Source organism: Tachyglossus aculeatus, chromosome 9 (assembly GCF_015852505.1).
Source record: "Tachyglossus aculeatus isolate mTacAcu1 chromosome 9, mTacAcu1.pri, whole genome shotgun sequence".
Classification (NCBI taxonomy): Eukaryota; Metazoa; Chordata; class Mammalia; order Monotremata; family Tachyglossidae; genus Tachyglossus; species Tachyglossus aculeatus.
Genome location: NC_052074.1, coordinates 22,665,669 through 22,688,761, shown reverse-complemented (window position 1 = coordinate 22,688,761; position 23,093 = coordinate 22,665,669). Strand labels below are relative to the sequence as shown.

Below are 23,093 nucleotides of genomic sequence, written 5' to 3'. Positions count from 1 at the left end.
GGGGCTATAGGTGTCATTCTAACAGGGAATGTGCCTTCCCAGGTTAAATGACAAAGTGAAGAAGAAGAGTCTGACATCGTTTGAAAGGGACTCCATCTTCAGCACCCTAACCGGGCAGCTCGACTACCAGGGATTTGAGAAGGCAGATATGGTGATCGAAGCTGTCTTTGAGGACCTCAACATTAAGCACAAAGTGCTGAAGGAGGTGGAAGCTGTGAGTAGCCCAGCCTCCCTTACTTGAACTCTGAGGGAAGAAAGCCCCTTTTGAATGGAAAGAATGGCAGCCTTTTAGCAATATTAGTCTGGAGCACAAATTCCAAGTCCTGGGTTTGTTGGTGCAGTGTCTCATCTGTTCAGATGTTCGGACAAATTCCAGAGGAAAAAAAGTCTTTTGAACTCAGTAAACCTTCCTTAAATATGTAGGTGTGTGCTCCTCTTCACACTCAGATGATCTGCCTTTCACGTTATCCCCAAAATGTAAGTAGCAGTAAGGATTGCCTCAGGTGCCGATTTGCCCAGGAACATTTTGTCCAACCATCAGCTTAGGCTCAGGTTATAACTATATGCGAGTTCTCCCTTTTCAGACGTAGGGGAACGTTCAAGGTCCCAAATTACCCAGGTAGAAAGATATGCAGTTGCTAATAGTCTTCAACCTCCCCCAGTCAGAATTTATAAGTGCGTTTTAGTCTCCAGACCAAGAACTCGAATGTCGGTTACTCTAGATAGGCACAAAAGTGATGTGTCTTCACTTGGACAGACGCTTGAGTGGTTGGTGCTGTCAGCAGAACAGATGGAGGGGCGGGGATGAGGTTTTTCTGTTTTTTATTGATTAGCTTTGCTTCAGACTCTGTATCTCCTCTCCAATACTCTGTCGATATGCATTTTTAATGTCTGTGGTATATGTTATTCGTTTTTTTTGTCAGGTAATTCCTGCTCACTGTATCTTTGCCAGTAACACATCTGCTCTCCCAATCAATGAAATTGCTGCTGTCAGCAAAAGGCCTGAAAAGGTGAGTTTCTGAATTTCCAGCTAAGCCGAACCTCAGGCACCCAGGTGTATTTCGTAAGTGGGCATGTTGGATTTCATCTGAGCGGGCCAGGAGAGGCCTCTCACAAGTCGATTGGAAGTAGGGAGAAATGTAAGTGTGTCAAAAGGGTGGTGAAGCTATTTCTGCAAGTAAAAATTTATATGGAAGGAAGTGTGGTTGTGATTCCTTATGTTATTAAATGAGAGGACAAGAAGCTAATAATGGGTTATTAGAAGGGAAGTTTTAGAGTTGATAGATGGTTTGCTCATAGATGTAAGAGTAAATCTCAGGGATGGCAAACCATTCCTGCAAGCACCCTTTAGTGTCCTTAAGTTCTCTGGCCCTCAGTTTCCTCCTCTGAAAAATGGAGATAAAATACCTATTCTCCCTACGTGTTAGATTCTGCACACCATGTAGGACAGAGGGTGTGTCTGATCTCATTTGTCTTCTGTCTTCTCCCGTATTTGGCACGGTACTTTGGTAGAGAGTAAGCTCTTAATAAATAGCCTAATCGTTAAACATTTCTCCAATATTTCCTTTCTCTCCCCTGCAAGGTTATTGGCATGCACTACTTCTCTCCAGTGGACAAGATGCAGCTACTGGAGATCATCACGACAGAAAAAACCTCCAAAGACACAACTGCCTCCGCCGTAGCAGTTGGCCTCAATCAGGGCAAAGTCATCATTGTGGTCAAGGTAATAGGACTGTACCAGAGCGGTGGGTAGGGTTAGACCCTTCCCAGTGTCCCCTCTCCCTAACACCCAGTTGCAGCCCTTTAATACAGATCTGTAGATCTGCTTCACGAAGAATTAGTGTTTCACTCCCCTGTCTGTCACCACCACCTAGTTGTGAGGGGCAGGGACTCGTGGGAATTCCCTGCCACCTGCCAGGTGGTGAAAAGCAGAAGGTGTTGCCGCTGCCTCTTCTAAAGAACAGGAAAGTCTCGGGAATGTTCTTGAAGGTTGGATGGCTCTCCAACTTTCTGAAATGGAAAGAGTTATCGTTTGAGGCACAGAATGCCATCAAGTGAATCACCTTTGACCATCTTCTCTCCGCAGGATGGGCCGGGCTTTTATACCACCAGGTGCCTCGCCCCCATGATGTCTGAAGTTGTCCGCGTTCTGCAGGTTTGTGTTGCCTCCCTGGGCCCGTGGCAGCTCCTACTTTAATGGTGGGATGAGGGGTAGCCTGAGCCAAAATGACCTTTCCTCAGCCTCACCATGAGCGGGCTGAGCCCCAGCCCACAGCAGCAGAGCAGGGAACATGAGCGGGATTTAGTCTCCCTTCTTGTCCCCCATTCCCACCCCACCTTTCGGTAGTCCTGGAGGGAAGTGTCAACATCTTGCCTCTCCGATCCATCCAGACCCTGCATAACACTTAGTTTCCTCTTCCTAGTTTTCATTTCTGCCTGGGTAAGTTGCTCGACAAACAGCCTGGTCCCTAGGAGCTGATTTGTTACTAGGGCAAGCAGGAATGAGATTAAACTGACCAGACTCTGACCTCTGTAGGGTGGACCCAGAAGTGGAGGGTCAATCAATCAGTCATATCTATTGAGCGCTTACTGTGTGCAGAGCACTGTACTAAGCGCTCGGGAAGTACAAGTTGGCAACATATAGAGTCCTTCTGTTTAGCCCTGTCTGCCGTACCGGTTCCTCCAAGGGGCTAAAGCTGCATCCCATCGGCTCTGAGGTCTGGAGTCTCCTGATGCTTGGCAATCTCCAGATTGGCTGGCTTTATCAATATTGGGAGCCCCGTTTGTCAAACCAAAGCCTCTTGTCTCCCGAGACCCCAGTAATCATCTGGGATTACTCAATCCAACTGACTACCGTAGCTGCCAGTTATCTGGCAGTTACCTTATCGACAGGACAGCGACATTTGTCTTGCAGCCCTGCCCCTTCCCCGGAGGGGTTTGGGCTGGGGAAGAGGAGGAAGACACTAGGGACTCGTGGATTCCTGTATGTCCCCGCTCATATCCGTTGGCAGGGCTCATTCTGTGGGAGCTGATACTGGAGAATGTGCCTCTAGCATGGGATGGCAGAAATCCAAGTGGGTGTTCAGGCTCCACCATGGTTTGTGGGGAGCGTCAGTCTCACCCCCTCGCCCCTGTGGTCTTTGATTTGTGCTCCCCTGTGCAGGTGCCGCTGAGATACTGTTCTTCCCTGGAGTTTCTTTTCTGCCTTCACCCATGGATGTTCCCTCCCCCGCTCTTTGTAGGAAGGTGTTGAGCCTAAGAAATTGGATTCCTTGACCACCGGCTTTGGCTTTCCTGTGGGTGCTGCCACCCTGGTGGATGAAGTTGGTGTGGATGTGGCCGGACACGTGTCAGAGGAGCTGGGCAAAGCCTTTGGGGAGCGGTTTGGCGGCGGAAGCCCGGAACTGTTGAAGCTCATGGTGAATAAAGGCTTCCTGGGTGAGTGGCTTCTGAGAAACTGAGGCTGGTCAAGTATGTGTTTCTCCACCAGTACTCACCAGACAGCCAGCTCAAGAGTCTCCCTTACTGCCTGAGCCTTCAAACCGTTCCTCAAGTTTAAGTGAGAACTCTGTTAGCAATTTCATGGCTTATAGGTACGGGTTGGACAGAGAGAAGAGGTGAGGGAACTGAGGCACAGAAGGCAGAAGATTTACCCAAACAGTCTGTCCACTGAGCCAAACCCAACGGTTGCTGCTCTCCTTGAAGTCTCAGGAAGGGGGTCCCAGGGCTTCTACTTTCTTTCCACCCTCATAAGAGGCGTTTTCTGTCCTCAGAAGTTACAGGTGCCAGATTGGTGCCTCCCTGGAAACTAGGCAAGGGTAGGAAGTAACAGGAAGCCTCTGCCAACACCCACCTAACATATCCCACTAATTCTCGTCTTCATCCTCTCTCTTTCCCTGCCTCAGGTCGCAAAGCTGGGAAAGGCTTTTATATCTACCAGGAGGGCGTTAAAAACCGAAGTTTGAATTCTGGCATGGATGAGATTCTGGCCCAGTTGAAGATCTCGGCCCAACCTGAGGTGTAAGTCCCCGGGGGAGGAGGGGCAGAGTCGGGCTGGTGTTTCCTCGGGCCGCCAGACATACACGGGAGAAGTCCCCTGTAGACTGTAAGCTCGTTAGAGGGAGGAAATGTGTCCACTAATTATATTTTACTCTGCCCAGCACTTAGCGCGGTGCTCTGAACATAGCGCTCACAAATACCGTTGATGGATTGATTTTGCTCCCAATTCCTAACCCCAAGACCCCCATCTCAGAGATGCAGCTGAAGACCACGGGGCAGTAGCAAGAGCCACGCCAGGGCCCCTGCTTTTTGGGGAGGGGCTGTAGGAAATGGCCACAGAAAGCTTGCCTCCTCTGAACCCCTTCCGATGTGGAGAGCCTCGCGTCCTTTGCACTGGTGCGGCGAGGTGTGGGGCACTGGTAAACGAAGGATTCTTGATGTAACGTAGCAGGAGTTCTTCCTTGGTCCTAAAACCCAGGAGAGGGACAGTTCTCCTGTGGGGCTGAAGGTTCTGCTGCGATCCCTGGGTCCTAAGCCACTCCAAGCCCTCGGCCTCACTAGCTAAACACCCCATCTTTCCTAGCCCCGTGGCCGGGCTCTCTGACTCCTTTGTACCGACAGCTCCACTGACGAAGACATCCAGTATCGACTGGTGACGCGGTTCGTCAACGAGGCGGCCATGTGCCTCCAGGAGGGGATCCTGGCCACGCCCGCGGAGGGAGACATCGGGGCAGTGTTCGGGCTCGGCTTCCCGCCGTGTCTCGGAGGTGGGTGCTCTTTGTCTTGATGGTTTGGTTGGGAAGGGGCAGCCCTCCTGGTGGTCAGCCTCTCAACTTTTCCCCTCTGCTCCGTGGCCAGGTCCTTTCCGTTTCACAGACCTGTACGGTGCCCGGAAGCTTGTGGACCGACTCAAGAAGTATGAGAACGTGTACGGGAAACAGTTCACCCCATGTCAGCTGCTGGTAGACCACGCCAACAACCCGGACAAGAAGTTTTACCAGTGAACAGAGCTGGCACCCCTGCTCAGTCGGGGCACCGGCCCGCAGGGCGGAGGCCCGGGTCGAGACTCCCGACGGAACGATGAGTAGATTTATTTGCAAGTAATCAAACCGGGGCGGCGGGGCAAGAGGAAGCGGGACTCCAGCGTGGCAGCCATGTGCCCAGTTTGAAGTGCCTTAGGTGTTGTTAACCACCCCTAAGCGGGGCCTGGCGATGCTTGGCTGTGCCCTGGTTACTGAAGTTCCTGGCGGAAGAGGGAATGGAACTCGTTTGTGCTCTTGCCTCGGGGCTTCTTGCCAGGCCAGCCAGGAGCCACGTTACCTGCTTCTCAGCCTGAAGTGTCGCAGGGCAATCTCCCTTTGTCTAACAGTAAACCCCAACTATTAATTGCCTCTCTGCCTTTTTCTTCCCCTGAGTTTTTTGTGTTATTTTGCCCGTGTCCCTTTCTAGCCTGAAAATCCACTCTTGTTTTTTGGGAAACAGCGGGAATTGAGCTTCGGGGTTGGAGGGGAAGGATCAGGTTATGGGTTAACACTCCAGAAGACTTGATGGCTTCCTGCTGCAGGGAACAAGGGCTGCGCAAGGGGGATGAGGCCTTGGAACTAGGATGTACAGACACCTATTCTGTTATTAGTAATATCCTGGGCTTAAGGGACTCGTCTGTATTTGTTCCTTCTTTCTTGACCTTGGGTCCCTTCTCCAGGGCTGCCTCAGTTTTTCTTACTGCAGAGCCGTCATGCCGTCCCAGGCCCCACTAAGGGAGTCGGGTGAGGACCAAGCACACTGAAGCAAATGGGAGGATTTTTTGTTGTTGTTTTTAAATGTTATTTGTTTAGCACTGACTATGTGCCTGGCACTGCACTAGGATTGATACTAGTTAATCAGGTTGGACACAGTCCATGTCCCACGTGGACCTCAGTCTTAATCCCCGTTTTACAGGTGAGGGAACCAAGGCACAGAGAAGTTAGGTGACTTTTCCAGGGTCACGCAGCAGACAAGTAGCCGAGCCGCAATTAGAACCCAGGTCCTTTGACTTTCTGGCCCCTGCTCTATCCACTAGGCCAAGCTGCTCTCACTTAAGTCCAGAAGAGACAACCCAAATACCAAGTTAGTTACCTGCTTCAGTGTTCACTGAATCCCACTTATTCCATCTTCACTTGCCTGCTGAGTTTATATCAGTTTGTGCTCATGCTCTCGGTTGGGAGTGAAGGTTGGGGCACTGAAGGAGGTTAGAAATCCTTCCAGCCTCATATGATGATGATGATGATGATGATGATGATGGCATTTTTTAAGCGCTTACTATGTGCCAAGCACTGTTCTAAGCGCTCAGCACTGTTCATATCCCTGCAGCTGGGATGGGGATGACATTTGAGAGCAGTCCCAAGTCAGAGGAGCAGGCTTACCTACCGAGGGTGGCAAGAGCCTCAACCCCCTTCTTAGCTGTACTCTGGCAACATCTCACTGGGGCAAGCAGATGTGCTGTAGTTTTGTGAATCATAGTTGCTTCCTACCCTTTTTCTGTATCTTGAATGTGTACCAGGAATATAGCCGGGTTGTGAAAGCAGGCCTTATTCTTCCTATATTGTCTTGTTCCTGGGGACTCTTCATTTGAGCCCCTGGCGTTGTGTGGATTAAAGGCACTAACATTCCCAAAGCCATCAGAAAACCCGAGTGAGAGCAGCCACTCGGAGAGCTTTGGGCCCAGGAAGGGAGATGGATCAGGGGAGGGGGGATCAGGAAATGCTGCTTTTCTGCTTTGTTAAGGCCACTTACTGAGAGGAGCCGGAGTCCCGTCCCCGTTTCCCACCACCACCACCAGCTCCAGAGGTGAGAAAGCAAGTTCTCAAGGCCCTTCTCCATCCCACCTGCTGCCCAGCAGTGGTTCTCACATAGGGACAACAGAGCCTTTCTGTGCACCCCCAGAGACAGAGACCGGGAATGTTTTCAAGCATTTCTGGGGAGTTTCTCATGAAAATGTGTAGCCACCAAAACTGTGCAGTGCCTACGAGTGTGGCTGTAGCAGTATTTTCTCGGAGAAGCACTGCTTTGGGGTGGGTGAGCCTAGTCAAAGTGATTCGGTCTCCCACCAGTGGGATTCAGTCTCCCACCATTCCAGGACCGGAATACTGCATGCAAGGGCTGTGGTTGGCCAGCAGGGGGCAGAAGAGAGCTGGCCCTCGGGGGGTCCCCCCCCACGCCCCTTCCAGTCCCCCCAACCCCGGAACACGGGGTATGGATTTGATGGTCGTAAGGATTGAGGAGCTAAAGTCCCTATCCAAAACATTTTACCACAGTAAGAAGCCCTTTGCTGCGGGAGTTAGGTACCAGCTTAGTGCCAGAGGACAATCACAGTAACACCACTTACTGAGTGTCTATGTGCAAAGCAGATGTTGGAGGAAAGAAGTAATAGAAAAAGGATCCTGCCTTGGCAGAGTTAAGGTGTCTCCTCTTGGCATCAGCTGCTGAAGGAAACCTGGACCCAGGTGAGCTGGAGGCTAGAGATTTCAGCTTCAGCAGGCACATAGATATAGCCTGAGAGAGTACCTGAATTATCGGGGGAGATTTCAAGTGGGGGTGACAGTCGTTTGACAGCTGCAACCCAAAGCGGGTCCGGTGTTTGGAGATTGGGCAAGAACCAGGCAGTCTTGAGGTTCCTCTCCCAGTGGTAACAATCCCCAAGGAGTCTAAAGCATCCCAAGGATCCCAGGAGACCAGACTTCATCAGTTTTGATATGTGGTAGCCTAGGGGGCCCTAGGGATCCTGGACCAGATGCTTCTCTGATCTGACTGTACCATGGCGTGAGAGAGGGAGGAGCCTGGGAACCTCAGGCGTGGACGAAGGGAATTCCAGCTCCACCAATTGTCTTATGTGTAACCTTGGGCAGATCACTTAAGATCTCTGCCTCGGCTACCTCATCCGTAAAGTGGGCTTAAGACTGGGAGTCCCCTATGGGGATATGGTCTGGGTCTTGTATCTACCCCAGTGCTTAGTACAGTGCCTTAAACACTTAAATACCATTTAAAAGAAAAAAAGAGCAAAGGTTCTTCTAGGATCAAGCTGGAGCACAGGGGCCTACTCCTACTTAGAACTAGACACCCCTGAGGGATTCAAGAATCACCAGGCCTTGTGGCTATCTCTCATCCTCTTGTTCAGCAGGTTTTCTGGGGGTTGCACCTTCCAGACTGTGATAGCAGGATTGGGGCGAGAGAGAGAGAGAGAGAGAGGAACATTGACAGGGGTCTGACTCCTAACTGCTGCATGTGACTCAGGACTTGTCAAAGCCTTTCCTTTGTTGGGTGCTAATAGCTTCAAAGAGCAGTCTGTCTAGAGGGGGAGGAAGTCCCTGTCCCTTCCCAGGGACTGCCTCAATTTCCTTGGCTGCAGCACAATCATGCCAGATCCGGACCCCAGCAAGAGCCCAAGGAAGTGTAAATTACACAAAAACGGATGAGTCCAGGTTTGAAAGAGAGAATTACCAAGTACCTCATGCCTCCCTGCCCCACTACACACTGAATTCCACTTGTCCTATCCTCATGTGTCTGTAGCATTTATTCACGAATCTATGAAGGTCCAGGGGGTAAAAAGCAAGAACAAAGCCAAATACCTTTGCCCTGCTGTTCCTGTTTCTTTCCCGAGGCCTCCGCTCACAAGTCGAGGCAGCCGGCAAAGAACACAGGCAGCCCCTGACTCCTTCTGGACAATAAATATCCCAGTAGCCTGAGGGAGGCAGAGCCACCTATCAGCTCATTACAGGCAGCCTCCTTGGGAGTAGCCCCAGCCGGATGGGTGGGCGGTGGTGATTAGCGGATGGAGATTTTAGCCGTGGTGGGGGTGGAAGGCTGAGGAAGGCAGGGTCATGGGACTCTTCCCGACTCGTTGCTATCCACACTGCAGCCCAGGGCCCCAGACCTGTGCCTGAGTGGTGATCTCTCAGTGGTGTGGGGGGGATGTGGTAGGTGCCTCATCATCTGATGATTGCCCCTCTTCACCCCTTCCCTCCCCCCAGCCTACTTCTGGTCCCCACAGTTCACTGGAAGAAGGCAGGCGAGGAGTAGTCTGTCACCCGTGAGAGGCTCAGCGTGTGGGGTCCGTGGTCTGGTGTCCCCGTCCCCGCCCCAGCAGTGATTCTCAGACAGCTTCCCCTCGTACAGAACCTAGTTGGTCAGAGGAGAGCCGCATCCGGGAACCTGCTGCATCTCAGTCTGAGGACTTTCATCTCCCCAGCAGCTCTCCACTCCGTCACGGAAATCCCCATGGAGGTAGTTGGTCAGAGGGTTGACTCTTCGGCTTCCCAGGAGCCTACTGGAGCCGTTTCCAGGGTGGGTCCCGGAGAGCCCGGCTTCTCTGTGGGCAGCGTGCCCTGTGCCCTGAGGCCCCTGTCCCCGCCGCCCAGCCCTCAGATCTTGGGTCGCCAGCCCTTGATGAATTGCATGATCTTCTTGACCTGCAGCTTGGTGAGGCGGAAGTCATCGGCCAGGATGTCCTCACTGAGCTGCACGAAGATGCTGCCGTCGATGCGCTCACGGGCGAAGAAGCTGACCACGTCCTCCGAGAGGCCGATGAAGCGCAGGCTGCGGGACACCTCCTCCAAGGATAACGCCGACAGGTCGGCCGGAGGCTGCCACGCGGAGGGGTCTCTGCCGGTCCGGCCTGACGCCGCCTCCCCTTGGGGTCCTGGGGGGTCGGCGGGCGGCACCTCCAGAAGCCCCTGGGTGAGGAAGAGCCGAGGTACGGGCCCCTCCGCTCCCTGCGGGACAGCGGGGGTCAAAGGGGCCGGGCCCCGACGCAGCAGCGGGCCCTCCGGCTCGAAGACCTTGGAGGGTCGGAGCGGTGGAAGGAGAGGCCCGGCCCCCCCGCCGGCACCTCTCGGCTCCTGGTACCTCTGCTCGGACTCCGGGGGGCTAAACCGCCCCACCTCAAAGGGGTCGAAGACCTCCAAGGATGGGTCTGCCCACTCGGAGCCTGATGAGGTGGGACCGGAGGAGTAGGCGGGGCCAGCCGGGGCCAGGGCCGGACCCGGGGAAGAAGAGGAGGAGGAGGAGGGGAAGGTAGGACCGGCGAAAGGATTGAGGGCCCCAAAAGGGGCAAAGCGTTTCTGGGGGTGGGCAGGCTTGAACTGAGGCGGGCAGCTGTGGTACGTCTTGACTGGGGTCTCGCCTCCCAGCAGCGGAGTGCAGCGGTCACTCTCCGGCTCGGCGAAGGTCCAGGGTGCCTGGCCGGGCTGGCTGGTGGAGGGCGGGGCCCCGGTCAGTGGGCGGCTGGGGGAGTCCCCGACCTTGCAGTCCCCCCAAGTGCAGGGGTAGCAGTACAGGGAGTAGGAGTCTGGGGATGGGGAACAGCTGCCGCTCCTGGAGCCCGACCTGGGAGCGACAGAGGAGGAAAAAAGGATGCCCAAGGGGAGACAGGACGATGGGATAGGTAGGGAAAGAGAGACAGGACGGACAGGTGCTCACTCTGTAGCAAGTCAAAGCTAGGGAACTCAGCCAACCCTAGCTCCAGGACACGTCTCCACTCTGCTCCACGGGACTGGGGTCTACAAGCAGGGAGCAGACCCCCTGGCTTGAGGTGGGGAGTCGGGGATCCCAAGTGATTCCCGGTCTTGATTTTCATGGCCGTTATGACCTCCCAACCACCCAAGTGGGGAGGGGGCTCCCCTGTTCTGTTCCCCACACCCTCCCAAATGGGGCTTGGGAGCCAAGTGAGGGGGGAGGGAAGGCGAAGGGGGTCCAGTCAAACTCACCCATCATGGAGGCCTGAGGAGTAGTAGGAGAGGCTGGGGCTGGGGGAGTGGGTGGGCTGCAGCTTGGGAAAGCGAGGGGGGACCGGGGGGCTCCCCAAGGGTCGGCTGCCCCGAGGGGGCACAGGTGGGGCGTTGAGCAGACGGCATTCCTCCTTCACCTACAACGCACGTGCACACAACCGCTATGGGTTGGGGGTGCGCCCAGGAAGGAGCCCTCCCTCCATCCTCTCCCACAGCCCAACTGAGAGCGAGCAGCAGCCTGGAAGCTGGCACACTGTACCCAGACTGGCTGGCAGCGTTTATCTCAGGTCCCTGCCCTCCAGCTGGGGTAGGAGCCATCCCAGGTGTGGGGCCTGACCCCAGACACGCATGCAGTGAGATGAACAAACCCACAGGCCAGGGACACGGACACACTCCTGCCCTGCCCCTGCTTAGCAGGGTGACCCACTCACTTAGCCGCCCACCCCCGACCTGTTCCTACCAGCCTCCGAACACAGACACACTTGCCCGCGGCAGCAGGGCCTCAAGGGTTCCCCCTAATCCCGATTTCCCTGTGGCAGGCAGGCTCCTGAAAGTGGGTGCGGTCATCTGCTTCATTGAGGAAAGCAGAGTTGACACACATGCACCCTCTCCCTCCTTTTCCCTCCCTCTCTTTCTCAGTCAGACATTGATTGGGTCCATTCCCAGGCATCCCCCCCGGGCTCCTCCCTCCCTAGTCACCCCGGCCTCTGACCCCCAAGAGCCCCCCGACACTCACCGCCTCTGACTTGGGGGGGACTGGGGGTGGTAGGGCCTCAAAGTCCAGGCGAGGGGAGCTCCCCCGCAGCGGGGAGCCGGCCCCCCCAAAGGAGATGAGGTCAGGCTGGCCCAGCGCGGGGAGTTGCCTGACTCGGCCCTCGGCCACGGTCTCGGTCACCTGGTGGGTCCACAGCTCTTCGTAGGGGATCTCGGCCGGCGGGGGCAGCTCCGGGGGGCCGGTCCAGTCCGGGCTCGTGTACTCGCGCTCCCCTTCCCCCGCGGTGGGAAACAGGCAGAGGGAGAGCTGGGGCAAGGCCTGGCCCCACGCCTCCGGCCCGGGGCCCCGCAGGCAGAGCCGGGCCCTGCTGCGAGGGCTGGCACACTCCTCCTCCAGGTCGCCCGGGGCCTCCCGCACGGCCTTGGAGTACTCGTCGGGGTCGAAGCGCTCGCGGCAGTACGAAGCGCTGTCCCGCACCAGCTGCTGCACCTGAGGGTCTCCGGAGAGGAGCCCCTGGGGCAGGGTGAAGCGGGGCATGTCGGCCAGGAGCAGGAAGTGGAGCGGGGTGGGCCCCTCCCGGCGCAGGGCCAGGCCCAGGACCACGGTCTTGGAGATGATGCTGACCAGCTTGTAGCAGTGGCCCTCGCGCACCGGGTGCAGGTCGTAGGGGTTGCGGGGGGGCCGGCTGGGCACCAGCACGTTGACTGGCAGCCGCACCCGCTCGATGATGGCCCGCACCGTGTGCTCGCCCTCCTGCATCTGCAGCTCCAGCGGGCTCCGCGTGCTGAACCGCCCGCGGCACTGGAAGGGCAAGCTCAGGCTCTCGTTGGTGCGGTGGTTCATGCAGATCAGACAGGGCATCTTGCCCTTGACGGGCTTGGCGCTGCCGGCTGCCCCGCCGACCCCCATGCCGCCACCGCCCAGCCCCAGGCTGCTGCTGCTGCCGCCGCCGCCACCCGCCAGGACCCCCGTGCGGCCCAGCTTGCGCAGCATGGTGGTGAAGCGGGAGCGCTCCTTGGCCGCCTTGGCGCACAGGATCTCCGCCTGGCCCATGAGGGTGAGCTCGTCTCCCGCGTGCAGGGTGAAGTTGTACACTTCGCTGTCCTCGCTGAACTCCCCGGACACCACCTGTCGGGGATGGGAGACAAGGAAAGGCGGGAAGCGTCGGTCCCGGACCCAGCCCCGGAAAAAGGAACAAGGGCATGGAAGGTGAGCACCCCTCGCTGCTGGGCTGGGGAAGCAGCCCCCAGACCACCCCAGGCCGATGGGAGTCCTTCTGACCGTGCCGGGAGGGAAAAAGTGTGGTCTGCTCTGGCCTTTGACCCTAACCAGAAGCAATCGATCAATCGTATTTATTGAGCGCTTACTGTGTGCAGAGCACTGTACTAAGCGCTTAGAAGCAGCGTGGCCTCAAGGACAGAGCACAGGCCTGGCAGTCAGAAGGACCTGGGTTCTAATCTCTGCTCTGCCACTTGTTTGCTGCGTGACCTTGAGCAAGTCACTTCTCTGGGCCTCAGTTACCTCACTGGTAAAATGGGAACTAAGACTGGGAGCTTTATGAAGGTACAGGGACCGTGTCCAAAGTGATGAGCTTGTATCTTCCCCAGCACTTAGTACAGTGTCTGGCACATAGTAAGCGCTTAGCAGAGAAGCAGCGTGGCGTAGTGGAAAGAGCATGGACCTGGGAATCATTAGGTCACGGGTTCTAATTCCAGCTCCGCCACTTGTCTGCTGTGTGACCTTGGACAAGTCACTTTACTTCTCTGGGCCTCAGTTCCCGCATCTGTAAAATGGGGATTGAGACTGCGAGCTCCGCGTTTGGCAGGGACTGTGTCCAGCCCGATCTGCTTGTATCCACCCCAGCGCTTAGTACAGTGCCTGGTACATAGGTAAGCACTTAACAAATACCATTATTACTATTATCATTAACAAATACCATAAAAAGGGTCACCTATTTGTGTGTGAGCTCCCCCATCCTGCCACAATTTAGATCCATTTTCCTCCTGCTTTCTGTAATCTCCCTGCTCACCCGTCTCCCATTTTTTAGGGATAGGAAAAGGTGCGCGGCCCGATCAAGTCTTAGCTGCCCCAGGCTTAACTCCATCCCTTGGGGCCTGTTACCACCCCCGGGAGATGAGGGGAATGACAGGAGGGAGAAGGGACCGGGTGTGTGGCAGGGGCTGACCTTGACGCTAAAGGTGATGGCCTCCATGACAAAGATGCGGTCGGGAAAGACGCTGGCCACCTCTTCCACGCTGCTGAAATATTGCACCGGCTCCCGCACATCCCGGGCCTGTTCCAAGAGCTTGAACTTCCCTGGGGAGGACAGGACTATTGGGTCAGCCTGCCTCACTCTGTAGTCCCCTGATATTCTCATCATCATCATCATCATCAATCGTATTTATTGAGCGCTTACTGTGTGCAGAGCACTGTACTGAGCGCTTGGGAAGTACAAACTGGCAACATATAGAGACGGTCCCTACCCAACAGTGGGCTCACAGTCTAAAAGGGGGAGACAGAGAACAAAACCAAACATGCTAACAAAATGAAATAAATAGAACGGATATGTACAAGTAAAATAAATAAATAGAGTAATAAGTAAAATAAATAAATAGAGTAATAGTAAAATAAATAAATAAATAGAGCAATAGTGAAATAAATAAATAAATAGATAAATAGAGTAATAGTAAAATAAATAAATAAATAAATAAATATTCTCATGGCTCCATTCCTGGACCAACCTGCCTGTACATCACAGCAGCCTGCATTTCTAGGCATCATGTAGGGCGATGGTGGGCCAAGAACCAGCCCTGAGCCCAATCAGGCCCAGAGACCAAGTTGACACCCCACTGTATTACTGTTAATATAAAGCCAGGGCATCAAAGCACCATCCCAAGCTCATGCTCTTCCCTCTTCCCTCTCAGACACCGGCGAAGCTGGAAATCAATCACTCAATCAATTTATGGGGCACTTAGTGTGTGCAGGGTACTTTACTAAGCGGTTGGGAGAGTACAGTATAACAGACTTGGGAAACACGTTCCCTGCCCACAGTGAGCTTATGGTCTAGAGAAAGAGGAAAGGAAACGTGGAGTTGGAATTCCCCAACATTGTCGGTACTCGAATCAATGAGTTCCAGAATGCTGAGCGCTTTCAACTGAGTGGGAACCAAGCATGCTCTAGGCCTGGGCTTGGAAGTTCAGGAGTTTTAACAAGGCAAGAAAGCTATGGGCCCTGTGAAAGTCAGCCTGAGTGGTTGACTTCCCCCTCTAGACTGTAAGCTCACTGTGGGCCGGGAATGCGCCTGTTTGTTGTAATATTGAACTCTCCCAAGCACTCGGTACAGTGCTTTGCACACAGTAAATGCTCAATAAATACCATTGAATGAATGAGGGTGAGCTGAGGCCTCTCCCAGTTGAATGACATTTGCATCATTTCCCACAGTTGTCCAGGAGAGCCTACGGTAATCTGGGACCATCTCAGCTGGCCAAGGATGATCAGCACATCTGGTTTCCTCATCCAAGCAAGACTGATTCAGCGAGCCTGGATCCACCAGTAAGTCCGGAAGGGGAAGTTGGGGATAATCAGTCCTCCAGGGTCAGGCCCCTTTTAGGAATCAGCAACGGCCGCTGCGCACCAGTCCCTGCAGAGAAGCAGATCTCTGGAGGGTCAGAATGGGCTCAGGAAGGCCTGGGTTGGTGGTGAGGGGGCACTGGACAGTTTGGGCTCAGGAGCCAACTGGTAGACTCCTCGGGTACCACTGCATTCCCTGCCTGCCCGCTGTCCTCCTCCTGCAAAGATGGAGGACAAGTGGAAAGGGAGGCGCTGCCCCGGACAATGAATGACGTCTGAGCAACCGCCCAGTCCAGGGAGAAAGACCCCCGGACCCAGCAGGGAGTAGGGGGAGAAGGCAATACAGAATATTGGATGGGGGCGGGGGGACCAGGGGGCTGATTCAGCGGAATCAGGAGAATCGATATCACCGCAGCACCCACTGTCCTCCTCCCTTCCTCCCTGCCACCCCCGCTCCCCGTGACCAGGCCCAGCTTCCCCCATCGACCAGCTCGTTCAGCGGAGGCAAGGGAGACTGACGCTGCTCACACCTCTTCCCTTGATAGGTCTCCCCTCCCACAGACCCCAGCTCCTTCTCTGCTCCCCGGCTCCAGTTGCCTCTACCTTCTTCTTTCTGCCCTAAATCCCCTCTCCCAGCTGCCCTTGGTCCTGCTGTGAGGGAAAGCAGCCACAGCCAGCCTCGACCCCGCCGGCCCGAAGGCCTCCGTGCAGCGGCTGCTCCCACGGGGATGGGCCTGGAGGATGGGAGGGGGGGCTTCTGCTGGGCTTCAGCAGCAGAGCCAGTGGCAGGACCCTGGAGTCCTGGCTCCGAGGCCAGCCTCAGGAAAAGAGGCAGATTGTCTGGCCAGCCCTCTCCACCCGCCCCACCTCCTGGCCCTTCTCTCAAGGGCCTTGGTCACGTGCTGGGGATGGGGCCCTCCCAGCTCTGTTCCCCATTACTAATTTATCATCAGCAGGAATCAGTGTCAGACCGACTGCACTTAGTGCCCCATTAACCCCTACCCAGCCACCACAAGGAGCCGACCACCTCCCCTCATCCCTTCCCCTGGCCCGCCCTCCCTCCTGTCCTCCCTTTCCAGCTCAACCTGAACTCTCCCTCCCGGCCGCCCTCGGCCTCCTGCAGCATCCTCTTCCACCGTGGAGACACAGCTGGAGACAGGAAGGATGTCCAAACCCAGAGGCCCCCTGGGAGGTCCCCACATCCCCATGCTTGGAGCTGCAGATCGAGGGGAGGCTAGGTCTGGATAGGAGCCATCAGTTCCATAGTCCTGCACCTCTCTGGGTCCTCTTTATCCCTATGCAAAACCAGGGGAACCGCTCCCCTCCCCGGCTGTACTTCACTGGGGGCCCTCTTTGCCTCCCATCTGGCCAACCCCACAGATGAGGTGTTGAGGTCCCAAGCTACCGGGAATGCCCATCAGCCCGAGCCTCATACCAGAGTGAGGGGCATGGGACTTTTCAGGCTGGGACCTGTGTGGTGGTGAGGAAGAGGCAGGACAAGGGAGCCGGCTGGGCCTGCCCACAGGCAAGGCCAGGCAGCCCTCAGAGGAGTTTGGAACCAGTGTCCAGAACTCCACAACCTCAGCCATTCCCAGCTCCCACCCCTGCTACTACTGTGGGAAACGATCCCCCGAGTCAAAGCCCAGGTCCTCCAGGGTCCAGCTGGACTCCCCCCCATCCCTCTGTGGGATTTAGGACCCAATCTAGGCCCCTCCCCTGGGCTTCCCAGACAGGACGGGTGTGGTACCTGGGTACTGTAGAGGGATGTCAATCTTGGGCCCAATGACATAGTGTCCTTCCTCCAGGCTATGTGCAGTGACTGTTGTCCACTGGCGGCACGAATGGATGAGCAGGATGTCCTGTTCTCTCACCCCATCCACATACTCCCCTGGGCAACAGGAGACAGGCGGGCTTAGTCCACAGGCTCAAGGAGGCAGCGCCACAGCAGCACCGAGAGCCTGGGCCGGACCCCTGAGGGGCTTGGGCTGAATGCCTCCTACCAAATATCACCCTCTCCTGAGCTCTCCCTGGGTCAGTTACCACTTTGGCCCTTCAGCCACTCAGGAACTCAGTTTTTCAACAATTCTCTGTCCAGGGCAGCTCCTGGCCATTCACCCTTGGGCAGAAGGGACCGTGGGGAGGGTGGGAGTGCCTTGTGGGGCCCCAGTCGGGACTGGAGGGAGGAAGCAAGAGGGGCCGGGTCACCAGATCGATGTGTCACTAGTTGGCCAGGGGCTTTTGTACTTCTTATGGTGCCCACGGGAACTGGGAGCCCATTACAAGAGAAGTCTCTCTTACACACACACAGACAAACACACACACTCACTCACAGGCACATTACAGAGCTGCTTTCTCCCACGTTGGCTCATTCATTAAGTGAAGGATCAGGGGAAGCATGGATGTGCTGTTTGCCCTGGTCCCCGCTGCCCGCGGTGCCAAGTAGTTTCATCTCTGTTGTTGCAGGCTGAGCAGGCCTGAGTTGGGATCCTAGCTCCATCTCCGAGTCTCCCAGTGGCCCCGGCCAGCAGGACCCCCCCAGCAATGATGAGATCACCGTGACCCACTTCCCTGGTCAGCCTCTCTCTCCCTTCCTTTCTCCCTCCTTCCTTCCCTCCCTCTCCCCAACAGGGAGATCTCAGTCAACCCCACAGGAATGACAGGGAGGGTAGCTAAGGAACTGATTGAACCTTCTCCATCTACTAGCCCTGGGAAACCATCTGCTTTAATTTCAGCTTCTCTACTCCTCCTCCTCTTTTTCTTCTTCCTCTTCCTCCTCCTCCTCTTCCTTATCCTCCTCTTGCTCTTCCTTTTCTTCCTCTTTTTCCTCCATCTTCTCCCCCCCATTTTCCCAGCCAGGAGGAACCTGGAAGGGAGGAGAAACAGCCTGGACAGATTGGGGGGGGGGGGGCGAGAGAAAAGGAGAGAAGGAAGCCTTGGGGGAAGGGCCCAGGGAAAAAGGAAGGGATGTTGTTGAGGGAGGAGGAGGAGGGGCTGGACAGCAGGCTGCTCTCTAAACCCCAGCAACTGTTACCAGGGGAGCCAAGGGGCCTGAGAACTTGCAATCCTCCAGCTTCTGGCAGCAGCTGCAGGCCTGGTGGGGGGGGCGGGGAGGGGACCCGGACACCCCCTTCTCTGTCTTCTCCTCCTCGGCCCGCCCCCCCTCCCCCGGATAAGCAGCAGCCTCAGGCAGCAGCTTCACACGCCCCAGGCCTTTCCCCGGCCAAGCCGGGAACACTTCTCCCCACAGGCCCCGGGGAAGCTTTCCCTCCAGGAATCGCAGACGGGCGGCTAGGCCGAGCCAGGGCCCGGGCAATCACGCTCCACCCCAAGATGCCACCCGGGCACAGTCTCTGTCTCACCCACTGGTGGATGTGCTGTCCCGTACAGACACGCACAGGCTCTGCTCCCACAGTCTGCCTGGGACGGCGAGAGTGTGGCCCACTGACACACTGCCCCTGCAGTAGCACAAGCCCACACACTTACACCCACACCCTAATTCACACACAGCGCCCAGTGCACACTTCCACATGTACACACAACCAAAGTTCATCCTCCCATCGCCTCCCCTCCCTCCTTGCCCGCTCCCCGCCCCATAGCCCCCCCAAGACCTACATCCAGGGCCCGGCCAGGCTCATCTCCAGAGCTGAGCTGTGGCCTAGGGGAGGGGGAGACCGAGGCCCGGAGGAGTAGCGGGTGGGTCTCCCTGCCCCCACCGGCCAGGCCCTGGCCCCATTAGCATTCTGGGCAGCAAGTGTGCCAACGCTGGCCAAACCCCTATTCTTCCTGAACACAAAACCCCAAGCCAGGCAGCCAGCTCCCCCCACTCCCTAATCCAGGCAGCCAACCCCTCCCCCTCCCTAAACCAGCCAGACACCCCCCATTCCCTCCCCTTCCCTAAGCCAGGGAAGAAGCCCCCAACCGCCCCCTTCCCTGATCTAGGCAGACAGTTCCCCAACCCCTCCCCCTTCCTGATCCAGTCATTCAATCGTATTTACTGAGTGCTTACTGTGTGCAGAGCGCTGCACTGAGCGCTTAGCACGCCAACCTCTCCCCGTTCCTGATCCAGGTAGTCGCCCCCATCCCCTCTGCCGGCAAAGCAGGTGGGATCGGGCCCCCACAATACATTTTCTCCACCCTAGGCAGCAGAGGGGGAGAGCCCTGAGACAAAAAGCCTGCTCAAGGAGAGGGAGAAGGAGGTTGTGGACATGGAAGAGCTGTCCAAGAGCTGTTTCTGGAGGTACTGGAAAAGGGAAGAAAGCGATTGTGGAGGTGAGAGGCCACACACCAAAGACTCCAGGGACCAGGAGGTAGAGGGGAGGGGGAAGTGAGAATGGGAAAGTGGAGTGGATGGAAGCAGAGGAAGCTGAGAAAGGGAATGGACAGCTTCCCGGGATAAAGGTAGGGGACAGGAGTAAAACAGCAGGCTGAAGGGAGAGAGGTGTGGGAGATGTTCAGAGAGGGGTGTCGAACTGGGAAGAGGTGGAGAGTCCCAGGGATGAAGGAGCGGGAAAAAAGGGATGAGGACGGAGAAAAAGGAAACAGGAAAGATGGAATGAACAGGAGAAGCATGGGAGCAGAAGCAGCTGGGGAAAGCTCCAGGTGTCCGTGCTAAGGGAGGCTGCCGGAAACTTTGCTCTGGTCTTCTGAACCCTTCTCTCGTCTTCCCCTATCAGTTCAGTCTGGCCCGGTTCCCTGCTCCCCTAGCCCTCCTCCCTTCTGCTTCATCCTTCCCTCGCTCCCCCTCCCTCCCTCCCAGTTCACCTCACACCCGCTTTGGTCCCCCATCCCCAGCTTCTTCCCTGAGTGTCCCGACAGGGGTTCACCCAGCCCTGCCCTCTCCCTCCCCCAGGGCCCCTTTTACCTGGCCCAAGGCAAGCAAGAGTGGGCAAGCGGCAGCGGCTGACGATGAGATCCAAGGGGAAGGCACCTGAGCTCCAGTGGAGCCCAGCCAGCCCGGCCACCAGCTTCTCCATTTCATCGCCCCGGAGGATGCGGGCTACCGGCTAGGGAGCGGGGCCACCTGGCCACTCCAGGAGTTGGGCCCCTAACCTTCCCCTCTCTCCTCCGCCCAGGGCATGAGGTGCTGGGAAGGAGCTCAGTGGACGGACGGACGGACAGCCAGCCAGCCAGCCAGCCAGCCAGCCAGCCAGCCTCCCTCCCTCCCTGGCTGTGGCCTCCAGCTCTAGGCTCCTGCTCCTAGCCTGGCCAGCACGCCTCTAGCCCCATCCTCTCCCAGAGACCCTGATGTCCATCCCCTAATTACTCGACTATGGCTCCAAGCCCGCCCTCTCCTTTCACAGGCCAGCCCTCTCTTCTCCACTCTTCTGTCCATTCCCCCAGCCCGGGCCCTCCTCCCCCTCCTCTTTCCCCTCCTCCTCCTCCTCCTCCTCCTCCTCCTCCTCCAGCCTTCCATTCCTCCCTCCCCCCTTCTCTTTCCCTCTCCTAGTTCCACTTCCCTGCTGTCATTCTTTTATTTCCCTCCTCCAGCTCTGTTCTCCTGCCTTCAGGCCGCTCTTCAGTGCATTCTTTTCCCCTCTCATCTCCCATTACCACCCCTATCCCCTCCTGTTTTTTCCAGTCCTCACTTAATAAGCCTCTCTCCCCTTCTGTTTTTCTTTCCTTTCCCTCTTTTCTCTCCCTTCTCTTCCCCCTTACTCCCTCTTTTTCCTTCCCCTTGCTCTGTCTTCCTCTCTCCCCAACCATCCTTTTTTCCTCAAGCAGATTTTCCCCTTCCCATCCTTCTTTCCTGTCCACCCTTTATCCTCTTCCTCATGGTTTTTGCTCCTTTCCTCTCCTCTCTCTTCCCCTGTAGCTTCTCTACCTAACAGCACAAGCAGGCTCTCTTCCTCTGAAGCTCTATCTCCCTCTTCCTCTTCTTTCACTACCTCTTCCCCCATTAGTTGCTGAACTCTTTTTTCTTTTCTTTCTAGTTCTACTCTGCTTCCTCCCCTATAGCTCCTGTTCCGGCCTTCCACTCACAGGAATCATCTTCCCATTTCTTTTTTCCCAGTTTCCATTCACTCAGCTCCAAATCTCCCCGTTCCCAACACCCTGTCTCTGTCCCCTGACTTGCTTATCACCCCAGCAAGGTCACTGGCCCTTCCCCAAGCTCGCTCTGAGAGACCAGAGGACCAGAGAAGAAAATGGATTTTGAGGAGGCTGCAAAGAGGAACTGGGTAGGGACTGTCTCTGTATGTTGCCAACTTGTACTTCCCAAGAGCTTAGTACAGTGCTCTGCACACAGTAAGCACTCAATAAATACGATTGATTGATTGATTGATAATAGCAAGGAGGAGAAACAAAGTGAACAACCCCCGGTCCCAGGACATGGGCAAAAATGAGTGTACGAATAAGACAGAAAAACGAAGGGACCCAGACAGAGATGGAGGTAGAAAAACAGGTACAAAAACTGTAAGGAAGAGATATTTAGACATTGTAGATGTTTATTTGAGTGGACACATGTGGGCATCCACATTCTAGGGAATGTATTTAATAATAATAATAATGATGATGGCTTTTGTTAAGCACTTACTATGTGCCAAGCACTGTTCTAAGCACGGGGGAATCAGGTTGTCCCACATGGGGCTCACAGTCTTTGTCCCCATTTTACAGATGAGGTAACTGAGGCCCAGAAAAGTTAAGTGACTCACCCAAAGTCCACAGCAAACAAGCAGCGGAGCTGGGATTAGAACCCATGACCTCTGACTCCCAAACCCGTGCTCTCTCCAGTGAGCCACGCTGCTTGTACTCTTCCTAGCGCTTAGTACAGTGCTCTCAAGTAAGTGCTCAACAAATGCCATTGTTCACTCATTCATTCACTCAATCGTATTTATTGAGCGCTTCCTGGGTAATGATGATGATGATGATGGTATTTGTTAAGCGCTTACTATGTACGAGAAGCAATGTGGCTTAGTGGAAAGAGCACGGGCTTTGGAGTCAGAGGTCATGGGTTTGAATCCCGACTCCGCCACATGTCTGCTGTGTGACCTTGGGCAAGTCACTTAACTTCTCTGAGCCTCAGTTACCTCATCTGTAAAATGGGGATTTAGACCGTGAGCCCCACGTCGGACAACTTGATCACCTTGTATCCCCCCAGCGCTTAGAACAGTGCTCTGCACAGAGTAAGCGCTTAACAAATGCCATTTTTTTTTTTACAAAGCACTGTTCTAATCAATCAATCAATCGTATTTATTGAGCGCTTACTGTGTGCAGAGCACTGTACTAAGCACTTGGGAAGTCCAAGTTGGCAACATATAGAGACGGTCCCTACCCAACAGTGGGCTCACAGTCTAGAAGGGGGAGACAGAGAACAAAACAAAACATATTAACAAAATAAAATAAATAGGATAGATATGTACAAGTAGAATAAATAAATAAATAGAGTAATAAATACGAACAAACATATATACAGGTGCTGTGGGGAAGGGAAGGAGGTAAGGCGGAGGGGGTTCTAAGTGCTGGGGAGGTTATAAGGTGATCAGGTTGTCCCAGGGGGGGCTCACAGTTTTAATCCCCATTTTACGGATGAGGTAACTGAGTCCCAGAGAATCAATCGTATTTATTGAGCGCTTACTGTGTGCAGAGCACTGTACTAAGCGCTTGGGAAGTCAAAGTTGGCAACATATAGGGACGGTCCCAAACCCAACAGTGACTTGCCCAAAGTCACACATCTGATGGTTGGCAGAGTCAGGATTTGAACCCATGACCTCTGACTCCAAAGCACTGTACTAAGCGCTTGGGAGAGTATGGCATAACAATTGTTTGGTGGGTTGATTGATTCTAGAGCAGGGAGCTGTGATGTCCAGGGAGGGAGAGGGAGGGGGTGGGCCAGGGCCGGACCCCCCCCCCCCCCGCCCCAAGAACCCGATTTCTAACGGCGGGGCTGCAGCACCCCCTGCCGGGGGCTGGGCGGTGGTGCAGGGACTGAATAATAGTAATAGTAATAATGGCATTTATTAAGCACTTACTATCTGCCAAGCACTGTTCTAAGCGCTGGGGAGGCTACAAGGTGATCAGGTTGTCCCACGTGGGGCTCACAGTCTTCATCC

General features: G+C 55.4%; 2 protein-coding genes across 2 annotated transcripts in view; one reads left to right on the top strand and one right to left on the bottom strand.

The window, feature by feature from the left end:
• The window catches only part of HADHA (hydroxyacyl-CoA dehydrogenase trifunctional multienzyme complex subunit alpha), a 34,711-nt gene extending 29,321 nt beyond the window's left edge, over window positions 1-5,390 (top strand). Inside the window, exons 13-20 of the mRNA XM_038751441.1 lie at window positions 43-214; window positions 924-1,010; window positions 1,583-1,723; window positions 2,087-2,155; window positions 3,243-3,438; window positions 3,906-4,020; window positions 4,621-4,766; window positions 4,858-5,390. Coding sequence (XP_038607369.1) covers window positions 43-214; window positions 924-1,010; window positions 1,583-1,723; window positions 2,087-2,155; window positions 3,243-3,438; window positions 3,906-4,020; window positions 4,621-4,766; window positions 4,858-5,003 — 1,072 coding nt within the window. The 3' untranslated portion in view covers window positions 5,004-5,390. The remainder of the gene's footprint in view (window positions 1-42; window positions 215-923; window positions 1,011-1,582; window positions 1,724-2,086; window positions 2,156-3,242; window positions 3,439-3,905; window positions 4,021-4,620; window positions 4,767-4,857) is intronic.
• A 2,928-nt stretch (window positions 5,391-8,318) lies between these two features.
• On the bottom strand, window positions 8,319-20,140 carry GAREM2 (GRB2 associated regulator of MAPK1 subtype 2). The gene is made up of 6 exons (XM_038751354.1): window positions 19,907-20,140; window positions 16,793-16,933; window positions 13,661-13,791; window positions 11,497-12,603; window positions 10,740-10,897; window positions 8,319-10,359 (listed from the first exon to the last, which is right to left on the bottom strand). Exons 1-6 carry the CDS (start codon window positions 20,016-20,018, stop codon window positions 9,396-9,398), a joined length of 2,613 nt encoding a protein of 870 aa, XP_038607282.1. The 5' UTR covers window positions 20,019-20,140; the 3' UTR covers window positions 8,319-9,395.
• Window positions 20,141-23,093: the final 2,953 nt, after the last annotated feature.